We start from the raw sequence: 12,276 nt of genomic DNA, 5'->3' as shown, positions 1-12,276 counted from the left end.
AATAATATGAATTTAATTATGAAATTTGGTTGTCTCTTACATTCATAAAATTGTACAAGTATATTTCTTAAAAGACTTTCTTGTTTTTACTTCAGATCCTCAAAGCTAGTGATACTAATGAACATGAAGAAACTAAGGAAACTGTCTTGTCAAACACAGAGGAAACAAAACCACAGATGGAAAAGAAGCGTTCTTGTCCTCCACAAGGAACACTGAATAAAACTATTACAAGTGGTATGTGAAATAAGATATGTAAATGGATAGAAAATGAGAGATATATTTGATAAGTATTAAAATACAAGCCAACAAAGACACTGCTTAATCTATACACTCCAGATCAGATGAGCAGCCCTATTTACAAGCAATAGGTGGACAAAGAGGAAATAGTTCCTTAAATCTGTCAAAAATAATAATTGCTTAACAGATCTATATTTTAATGTTTTTCATGACTTTTTATGTTAAATTTTGGAAATTAGAAACAGAAGTGATAGAAAGATTTTTACTTAAAACCTACTTTTGACATTTAGTTTTAAGTAGCTAGAAGGGACATTATACTTCTGCCAATATTAAGGTTCTTATTTAAATTAAGCCCCAGATTTTATGCTGTCTTAAAGAGTTGTGTAGAACTTGCTTTCCCACTAAAATTTTAAAGCATCTCATTGTCACCAAATATTTATAGAAGGTTTTATTTTCCCCTAGATTTCTAGATGATTAAACTTGAGAGAGAGTTTGACTTCTAGAAGTACAGATCTCACAGAAAACAAAAATTAGATTAAAATATGATGAAGCATTAGTATTTGAAGTTTACATTGTTTTTCTTTGCTGCTTGCTAACTTTAAACTGAAAATTTTATTAATTGATGTAGTAAATTCATGTAGCAAAAGTTGCTTTTTAATTTAAATCAGTATTTTTAATGCCCTGAATCTAAAGTAAACTTGAACGTCTGCCAATGTAAGTGACTGGACTCCTTTGTAAATATAACTTTTGCACATAGGTCTCACATACACATCCCCATGACTTTATTTAGGGGGCAGTTTCTATACAGCAGTTGTTAGAAGTAGGGCCGGTGCATGTGGAAGAGAGGGAAATGTATTGGTCACCAAAGATTATCCATTGAGGTTGAGGACTGTGGTTTGCTCAGAAACTAGTTGAGGAGTTTTATAACAGCAAACTTTGATACTTATAACTGGTTTCCCCCTTTGTTTTCCTTCATTTTTGATTTTGCAAATTTAGAGAAATTCATAGGAAAAAGGAGCTTCATGTTTCTATCTTGGGGGTCTATATTCTTGTACTCTGTTTTTCAATCTGTCTCTCTCTCTCCCTCTCACATACACACCCTATTTTCAAACTAAACAAACTCTTAAAAGAGTGTATACTCTGGATAATAGAAAGAAATAGAGCTGCGGTTTGTCAACAAGTCATGTTTAATTCAGCAATCCTGCAGTGTACACAGGTTAAATTAAATAAGAAATCTAAACTTTCAACCACATGTAGAAATCAGTCTCATCACTTTTAATCACACTGTTTATATCTTACTTGGAGGTTGGCTTCCCTAGTCACAAAGAAATGGATACTCTAGGACAATAAGTTTAAGTTTTAGGCTATTGCTCCTTTTTTGTTTCTTTTTAGTTTACTTTGAATAAAGGTACTAACTTATTTCAATTAAGTTATTTTTCCTTTAAATAAATGAAAGGGAAGCTTTATTATACATCCAACTATGATTTTCAAATAATCTTGGAACCAAATTTCTCCATTAAAATCTTACCACTAGTTTCATAAAGCAAGCAGTCTTGGAAGTTTAGAGCTCAAAAATAATATCCCAGACAATTCCAGTTTCTGGTCCAGCATCATCACTCCATCCTTACAACAAATAAAGAGCTGAACAGACTGAAAAATCATCAACTCTTCTTAGTTCCATCGAAGAAGTGAGGTCACAGGGCAAATTACTGCCCCCCAAATTAGAGACAGGTTGATACAGAGAATCATAAGTTAGAGCAGAAACCTCTGTGGGAACCAGTAGTGAGGGTAGGAAATTTGTCAATTAGTTGGAAGCTCAGTGTGGGCAAGTCTGAGAGTTAAAAACTGTAGGAGGAGCCCAGTCATGGTGTTGGGGGACATCCTTTTGTGAGTTGTACCTCCAAGAGCCATCTGTCAGGGAGAGAGAAATGGTAACCACTGTGAAATACAACAGAGATCCTGTCCTTAATAAAACCTGCCCTCAAGAGAAACTGTTTTATCAGTGTATAACCTGTGGGGACTTTATTAGCCTAACCAACTAAGGAGAAGAGAAATACCCAACTCCAGCCCTCTCTAACCATACCATACAACCTAAGGGGGTGAAAAAAGAAAAAAAAACCTGAAAAGAACTTGTGAAATTTACAGCCCAGGGTACACAGTCTCACTAAAAGACTGAGGCCTAATCATAGGACTATAGAACTCTTCTTTTCCCCCTACAACTTACCTTCACATTACCATAGGTCCTTTTACCAGCACGTCATGTTCCCCTTTAAACAAAAATATATAAAATGTATTAAAAGGCACAAAACACATTTTGAAGAGACGGAGAAAGCATCAGAACCAGACCCAGATATGACAAGGGAGTTGGAATTATCAGACCATGAATTTAAAACAGCTCTGACTAATATACTAAAGACTCCAGTGGAAAGGTAGACAACATGTAAGAACAGATGGGTAATGTAAACAGAGAGATGAAAATGCTAGAAATACTGTAACAGAAATGAATGCCTTCAATGGGTTCATTAGGAGACTAAGCACAGATGAGGAAAGAATCTGAGCTTGTGGATTTGTCAACATAAACTTTCAGACCACAATGGACTTAAAAGTATGATTTATTAACAGAAAGGCAGCTAGAAAATCCCCGAATACTTGGAGATTAAACAAAATACTTGTAAATAACACATGGGTCAAAAAAGAAACCTCAAGAGACATTTCTAAATATTTTGAATCAAATGAAAATAAAAATACAAGCTATCAAAGTTTGTGAGATGCACTGAAAGCAGCACTTAGAGGGAAAATTATAGCATTGAATGCATATATTAGAAAAGAAGAAAGGTATAAAATCAGTTATCCAAGCTTCCACCTTAGGAAACTAGAAAAAGAAGCAAAATAAATTCAAAGTAAGCAAAGGAAAAGAAATAATAAAAATTAGAGCAGATATCAATAAAATTGAAAACAAGAAATAGAGAAAATCAATGAAACCAAAAGCTTGTTCTTTGAAAAGATCAGTAAAATTGATTGCCTCCAGCTAGGCTAACTAAGAAAAAAGAAAACATAAATCACACATCAGAAATGAGAGAGGGAACATCACTACAGATTCCATGGGCATTAAAATGATAATAAAGGAACATCATAAACAACTCTATGTCCACAAATCTGATAGTTTAGAAGAAGTGGACCAATTCCTTGAAAGACCCAATCTACCAAAATGCACACAAGAAGAAACAGATAACCTGAATAAGACTATACCAGTAAAAGAAATTGAATCAACCATTAATAACCTCCCAAAACAGAAAGTATCAGACTCAGATGATTTCACTTGTGAATTCTACTAACTATTTAAGAAAGAAATTATACCAATTTTCTACAATCTATTCCAGAAGATAGAAGCAGAGGGAAGCTTGCCAACTCATTTTATGAGTCTAGTATTACTTTCATACCAAAACTAAAGACATTAGAAGGGGAAAACGAACCAATATCTCTGATGAACATAGATGCAGAAATTCTCAATTTGTTGTAATTCTCTATATTAGCAAATAGAACTCAACAACATATAAAAAGAAGTATACTTTACAACCTTGTGGGATTTATCCTTGATATGCAAGGTTGGTTCACATTTGAAAATGACTTAATGTAATCCATCACATCAACAAGCTAAAGAAGAAAAATCACATGATTATATCAACAGATGCAGGAAAAGCATTTGACAAAATCCAATACTCATTCATGATAAAAACTTCAGCAAATTACAAGTTCTTTGTCAACTTGACAAAGAACATCAATTAAAAATCTATAGCTGCCGTCGTACTTAATTGTGAGGAAATAGCTTTCCCAGTAAGATCAGGGACAAGAACATGATGCCCTCTCTCGCCACTCCTTTTCAATATTGTACTGGAAGTCCTAGCTAATATAGTAAGACAAGAAAAGGGTATAAAAGGCATACAGACCGGGAAAGAAGATATAAAACGCCTTTGTTCACACATGACATGATTGTCTATGTAGAAAATCTAAAAAATCTAGGGGAAAAAATCTCCTGCAACAACTAAAAAGTGAGTATAATAAGGTTGCAGGATACAAGGTTAGTATACAAAAGTCAGGGTTTTTTTTCCTATTTACCAATAATGAACAAATGGAATTCGAAATGAAAAACGTATCACCATTTACACTAGTACTCCCCAAATGAAATACCTTCATATAAATCTAACAAAATATGTACAATATCTATATGAGGAAAACTGCAAAATTCTGAAGAAAGAAATTTAAAAACGAAATAAGTGTATAGATTTTACACATTCATGGAAGACTCAAGATTGTCAAGAAATTAGTTCATCTCAACTCGATCTATAGATTCAATGCAACTCCAATTAAAATCCCCACATGTTGTTTCATGGTGTCGACAAATTCATTCTAAAGTTTATATAGATATTGCAAAGACCAAGAATAACTAACACAATATTGAAGGAGAAAAATTCAAAATTGAAGAACTGACACTACTCCCCTACAAGACTTACTATAAACCTACAATAATCAAGAGAGTATAATTTGGTGAACAGGATGTAAATATATTAATGGAACAGAATAGAGAGCTCAGAAATAGATAAACATAGTCAGCTGAGCTTTGACAAAGGAGCAAAGGCAACCCAATGGAAGAAACGTAGTCTGGTGCTAGATCTACTGGATATACACATGCAAAACAAATTAATCTAGATCAGACCTTATGCCCTTCATAAAAATTAACTCAAAGTGGGACATAGACCTAAGGGTAAAATGCAAAACTGTGAAACTCATAGAAGTTAGCATAGGAGAAAATCTAGATGACCTTAGTTATGGTGATTACTTAAAAACAAAACAAAACAGGAAAGGCACAATCCATGAAAGAAATAATTGATTAGCTGAACTTATTTAACATTAAAAACTTCCACTCTGTGAAAGGCAATGTCAAGAGAATGAGCACACAAGCCACAAACTGGGAGAAACTATTTACAAAACACACAACTGATAAAAGAACTATCCAAAATATACCAAGAACTTTTAGAACTCAACAATAAGAAAACAGACAACCTGATTAAAAATGGGCAAAAGACCTTAAAAGGCACCTCACTGAAGAAAATATACAGATGGCAAATAAGCATATAAAAATGTTCTCAACATCATATGTCATTAGGGAATTGCAAATTAAAACAACAAAGTACCACTGCATATCCATTAGAATGGCCATAAGTCCCAAACACTGACACCAGATGCTGGTGAGGATTTGGAGCAACAGGAACTCTCATTCATTGCTGCTAAGAATACAAAATAGTACAGCCAATTTGGAAGACAGTTTGGCAGTTTCTTACAAAACTAAATATACTCTAACCATATGATTCGGTAGTCACTCTCCTTGATATTATTTACACAAATGGGCTAAAAATTTATGCCCACAAAAACCTGCACACAAATGTTTATAGCAGTTTTGTCCATAACTGCCAAAATTTGGGGGCGGGGGGTGCTTACACTGTTTGTTGTATCATACTCCTGTTTTTTTCCAAACTCTCCATCATCTCCTAAAATTTTTGTTGTTAATAGTACTTTATTGAATTATAGTCAACATACCACAAAGTACACAGATCTTAAGTGTACACAGCTCAATGAATGTAGACAAATGTATACATTTGTCGAAAACCATCGCTCACATCAAGATAACATAGAAAGGTCTTGCAACAGTATGACTTTCTTTATCCCTCTTCTGCACTTGTGCTAGATTTATCATATATTTTACTTCTACATTCTTATTATTTTTGCTTTAAAAAAACAAAAGTCTTTGTTTTAAGTTTTAAAAAAATTCCCTTATATTTGTTCACATGTTTACATTCTCTAGTTCTCTACATTTCTTTCTGGCAATCTGGGCTTCCATGTGGGATTCTTTCCCTTCAGCCTAAAAAACTTCCTTTAATGTTTCTTGTTGTGTAATTGTGCTAGTAATTAATTCTCTCAGCTTTTATTTGTCTGAAAATATCTAATTTGGCCTTTTTAAAAATTGAAGTACATTTGACATATAACAGTTTCAGGTGCATAACATAATGATTTGATATTTGTAAATATTGCAAAATGATCACCACAATAAGTCGAACATTCATGGTTAAAAATTCTTTTTTGTGATGAGAGCTTTTAAGATCTACTCTTAGCAACTTTCAAATATACAATACAGTGTTCCAGTACAGTCACCATGCTGTATATTACTTCCTCATGACTTATTTTGTAACTGCAGGTTTGAACCTTTTGACCCCCTTCACCCATTTACCCACCCTCTTACCCTCTGCCTCTGGCAACCGTCAGTCTGTTCTCTACATCCATGAACTTGACTTTTTTTTTTTTTAATTCCACATAAAAGAGAGATTATATGGTATTTGTCTTTCTCTGTCTGACTTATTTCTCTTAGCAGAGTGCCCTCAAGGTCGGTCCATCTATGTTGTAGCAAATGTCAAGATTTTTCTCCTTTTTTATGGCTGAATAATATTTCATTATATATACATATATATATACTATATATAGTACTATATATATATGTATATGTATCTACCATTTTTAATCCATTTATTCATTGATGAACATTTAAGATGTTTCCATATCTTGGCTGTTGTAAATAATGTTGCTATGGACAGGGGGATGCTTACATCTTTTTGAATTAGTGTTTTCTTTGGAAAAATACCCAGAAGTAGAATTACTGGATCCTATGGTAGTTCTAGTTTTAATTTTTAAGGAACCTCCATTCTGTTTTTCATAGTGGCTACATCAATATACATTCCCACTGACAGTGCATGAGGGTTCCTTTTTCTCCACATCCTTGCCAACATTTATTACTTGTGGTCTTTTTGACTATAGCCTAACAGGTGTGAGGTGTTATCTCACTGGTTTTTTGTTTGTTTGTTTGTTTTTTGCGGTCCGTGGGCCTCTCACTGTTGTGGCCTCTCCCGTTGAGGAGCACAGGCTCCGGACGCGCAGGCTCAGCGGCCATGGCTCACGAGCCTAGCCGCTTCATGGCATGTGGGATCTTCCCGGACCGGGGCACGAACCCGTGTCCCCTGCATCGGCAGGCGGACTCTCAACCACTGCACCACCAGGGAAGCCCCCCTCATTGGGTTTTGATTTGCATTTCCCTGATGATTAGTGATGCTGAGCATCTTTTCGTGTACCTGTTTGCCATCTGTATGTCTTCTTTGGAAAAATGCCTATTCGGATCCTCTGCCCAATTTTTAATCGAATTGTTTGGGGTTTTTTTGCTATTGAGTTGTATGAGTTCATTGTATATTATGAACACTAACCACTTATCATATATATGGTATGCAAATATTTTCCATTTGGTAGGTCGCCTTTTCACTTTGTTGATGGTTTCCTTTGGTGTGCAGAAGCTTTTTAGTTTGATGTAGTCCACTCCCCACCCTCTGCCCTTTTTTTTTTTTTTTTTTTTTATACTTTTGCTGCCTTTGCTTTTGGTGTCAAATCCAAAAATTCATCACCAATATCAACACTTAATACCTATGTTTTCTTCCAAAAGTTTTATGATTTCAGTTCTTATGTTCAAGTCTTTAATCCATTTTGAGTTAATTTTTATGTATAGTGTAGATAGAGGTCCAGCTTCCTTCTTTTGCATGTGACTGTTCAATTTTCCAAATACCATTTATTGAAAAGATTGTCCTTTCCCCATTGTATATTCTTGGCTCCTTTGTCATAAATTAGTTGACCATATATCAGTTCATTTCTGGACTCCAGAATAACAAATGACCCAGTGATCTATGTGTCTGTTTTTATGCTAATACCATACTATTTGATTATAATAACTTTGTAATATAGTTTGAAATCAGCACACATGATACCTCCTTTGTTCTTCTTTCTGACCTTTATTTTTGAAGTATATTTTTTGTTGGGTATAGACTTCAAGTTCACAGGCCCTGTTTCTTTTAAGCCCTTTAAAGCTGTTCTTTCATTGTCTTTTGGCTTCCTTTATTTCCAATGACAAGCCAGCATAATTCTTGTTGTCCCTCTAAATGTAATTTGACTATATTTTCTGGATGATTTAAACTTTTTCTTTTCATCTTTGATTTCTACAGTTTAATTATAATGTGACTAGGCATACTGTTCCTTGTATTTATCCTGCTTGGGCTTCACTAGACTTTTTGGACCTGTGTATTGTCTTTCATCAATTTTGAAAAGTCATCTTCTCTTCAAATATTTATTCTGCTCCATTCTCTCTCTCCTGTTCTTCTGGGACTTCAATTATACATATGTCACACCATTTCATATTGTTTCATAGGTTTTTTCTTTTTAAATTAATAGCATTTTAAAGCAATTTTTTTAGATTTACCTAAAATATGAGTGGTAAGTACAGAGAGTTTCCATTTAACCCTTTACCCCCTCATACACACACACAGTCTCCCCTATCATTAACACCTTACATTAGTGTGGTATATTTGTTACAATTGATAAACCAATATTATGCATTATTATTAAAGTCCATAAATTACATTAGGGTTCACTCTTTGTGTTCTGCGGGTTTTGACGTATTTATAATGATATGCATCCACCATTACAGTATCATACAGAATAGTTTCAGTGCCCTAAAAACTTCCTGTGCTTTAGCTATTCATTCCTCCCTCCTCCTGGAATCCCCTGGCAATCACTGATTTTTTTTTTTTTTTACTGTCTTCATAGTTTTATAAACTTTAAGAAGTCCTCTTTATTCCTGGAGACTTTCCTCCCAGAGACATCCTTTTCTGCTTCCACCTATGTGGCTGTTTTCTAGGTCTGTGGAATACTGTCGTCCTAGAGCTTCCTTTCAATGCCCTCTTGGTTTGGAGCCACTGTTTCCAAGTTTAAAATCCTTCATCTTTCCTGGTTTCCTCCTGGTTTTGCTAGCATACACCCTCAAGTAAGTGCCAAAAAAAAAGGATACATGGCAGCTAAACTTTCAGAGACCTCACATATATGAAAATGTTTTTATTCTGCTCTCACATTTGATTAGTCAGGTATATAATTCTAGATTAGAAATAATTTTTCATAGAATTTTGGAAGGGTTTATCTGCTGTCTTCTAGTATCTAGAGTTGCTGCTAAGAAATAGTATATAAATCTGTTTATGATTCATTTGGAAATGGCTTTTTTCAAGGTATCTAGAAGATTTTAGCATCTTCTCTATATCTTTGCTTTTGCAACATTTTACAGTGATAAGTGTAGGTACGGATCTTTTTTCATGCTTCATCTTGAGCATTTAGTTGACCTTTTCAACCTGAACACTAAGAAAGTTGCATATTATTTCCTTGATAATTTCCCCCCTCCCCTCCTTTTTTTTTCTTTATTCTCTTTTCTGGTCAGATGTTGGATGACCTGGATTGGTTTTCATCTCATACTTACCACCACTTTATGCTGCTTTCCATTCTAGGAGATTTCTTTACTTCATTTTCAGTTTTTCATTTTTCCAGTTTTTCATTTCAGCAATCATATTTATTTTATCTCCAAGAACCCTTTTTTGTTCTCTAATTTTTCCTTTCATATGGTATTCTATTCTTATTTTATGTAAATTCTAAAATCTCTGAGAATATAATTTAAAATTTTTGTTTTATTTCATTATGATCCCTAAATTATCGGTTTCTTCTGAGGAAAGTTTTTCAGTTTGTTTTGCTTGACTTTTCCTTTTCTTGCTGCTGGGTTTTGTTTTATGTTAATGATCCTCAGTTGTCTGATACTTAAGAAGGAAGGTCTCAATAGCTTATGCAGATATACTATGCTGTTGTGAAGGTAGGACCTGTTGTCAGGTCCCCCCTCTGAGACCATCTTCTGCCTGGGACAGGGCAGGACAAAGCTTTATTGACTGATGGGCTTTAGTTTGTGGTGAATGGACATAGAGCTGACTATGAAGTTGTGGACTTTCCACATGCCAGAATGAGTTGTTTTCACTCTGGACCTCCAACAATCACTCTTAAAGCTTTAGCTGTCCCTTAGGTAATCCATTCAATGACTAAAAGTATAATAAATGTTAGCAGTTTCTAAGCACAGGAATGGAGAGAGGAGTAGAACTGCTGACTGATGCTGTTGTACCATGTACAAACCCTTGATTAATTTCCCTTTTTTAGGCCCCTTTTCTCACTCCTCCTTTAGCTGTATACTATTTCTAAGCTCAGATTTTCCTCCAGTTTCTATTGTCAAATGGATTTCTTTTGTAGGTACCTCGCATATTTAAGGCTGCAGCTTTCTCTACCTGTTTCCATCCTTCAATCTGGTCCTATCTGCTTTCACCTCCCAGAAGTGTGTGACAACAACTATCTCTTCTCCCCTAATTCTCTTCATGGTGGTATGTTTTTTCCTTTTTATATTTCTATACTTTTATTTCAGTTAAGCTTTTTATGCCCTGTCTGCCATCTTAAACTAGCTTGGTTTTGTTCTTATGTCCTTTTCTTCCTTCACTTAATCAAAACTCTCATTCATTTAGTTTATCAGCTCTCAGGTTGGTGTTGGGCAAGACAGCAAAAAGATTAATTTCAAACAATGTGCTTATTTATGCTAATAAATATCTGGTTAGTAAAATTTCATGAAATATTACTAACTTTAGGAAAAAATATATGAGGCAGAGAAAAATTTTGTAGCCTTGCTGGAAGAAAGATTTTAGGAAGAATAGAACCTGAGAAATCATCATAGGTCCCTTACAGTAATTTTCTGCCTGAAGCAGTCTCCTCTTCACTTATATCCAGGTATAATTTTTTACTTCAGCTGTTAAAATGGGAGCTGGGAAACGACAGCCCATAGACCAAATCCAGTCCCCTACTTGTTTTATAAAGTTCTATTGTGCTAAAATGGCAAAGTTGGGTATTTGTAACAGAGGCCAATATGACTCACAATGCTGAAAAGATTTACTGTCTGATCCTTTACTGAAAAAAAATTTTGATCCATCTCCTAGAAGATCATTCCTGTACTATACCCCCTTTATTTTCTCTTTCAGGAATTGAGCTGCAATTTCATGAGTAACCTTACAGCCCAAATTTCTCTATCACCTCAGATATAATCTGGGTGGACACCGTAAAATCAAAGAATCTTTGTATCTTAAATCAACTGAATTCCATCTTATTTTACTCCGTCTTCCCAGTAACATAGTAACTAAACTTGTTCTGTATACAGTACTCTTATTTTTTAAATAGCAAACATTTGATATTGGTCTATTTGGATTTTTCCTTCCTTCTTGAATTAGTTTTGGTAATTTATGTCTTTCTAGGAGTTTGTTTATTTCATCTAAGTTGTCTAATTTTTTAGCTTGAAGTTGTTTATAATATTTCCTTAACATTCTTTTAATTTCTGTAGGGTCTATAGTGATGTTTCCTCTTTCATTTCTGATTTTGGTGGTTTGTGTCTTCTCTCACTTTTCTTGGTCACTCTAGCTAAAAATTTATCCATTTTGTTGGCCTTCTCAAATAATCCATTTTTTGTTTCATTGATTTTCTTTAGTGTTTTACTATTTTCTATTTTATTATTTTCTACTCCAATCTTTTTAATTTCATACATCCTGCTTACTTTTGATTTGGCTTTCTTATCTTTTTCTAACTTTTTAAGATAGATGTTGTGATTGTCAATTTTAGATTATTTATTTCCTTCTAATATATTTTTAAACCTATAAATTTCCCTCTACACACATCGCATTCCTTTAACATTGATATATTCTGTTTTCATTTTTATTTACTTTAAGACATGTTGTAATCCCCTTGCGTTTACCTCTTTAATTCATGATTACCATTTGCATGGTATATATTTTTTATCCTTTTATTTTTAGCCTGTTCATTTCACCTGAAGTGTGTTTCTTATAGACACCATATAGTTGGATATTTTTTTAATCCACTATGACAATCTTTGCCTTTTGATTTTAGTCCATTCACATTTAACATAATTACTGATATGGTTAGACTTATGTCTACCATTGCATTATTTCTTATTTGTCATATCTTTTTATTTTTCTGTTCTTACTCTACTGCTTCTTTTGTTTTAACCAAGTATTTTTAGTGTATTATTTTAATTTCTCT

The 12,276-nt window shown here is 33.9% G+C and overlaps 1 protein-coding gene across 1 annotated transcript in view; it reads left to right on the top strand.

Moving 5' to 3' along the window:
• The window catches only part of SLC9B1 (solute carrier family 9 member B1), a 58,593-nt gene that overhangs the window by 18,935 nt on the left and 27,382 nt on the right, over window positions 1–12,276 (top strand). Inside the window, exon 3 of the mRNA XM_024741825.1 lies at window positions 96–234. Coding sequence (XP_024597593.1) covers window positions 96–234 — 139 coding nt within the window. The remainder of the gene's footprint in view (window positions 1–95; window positions 235–12,276) is intronic.

Source organism: Neophocaena asiaeorientalis, unplaced genomic scaffold (assembly GCF_003031525.2).
Source record: "Neophocaena asiaeorientalis asiaeorientalis breed wild unplaced genomic scaffold, Neophocaena_asiaeorientalis_V1.1 scaffold218, whole genome shotgun sequence".
NCBI lineage: Eukaryota > Metazoa > Chordata > Mammalia > Artiodactyla > Phocoenidae > Neophocaena > Neophocaena asiaeorientalis.
The sequence above is the reverse complement of the archived record's forward strand: the minus strand, read 5'-3'. Positions and strand labels throughout refer to the sequence as shown.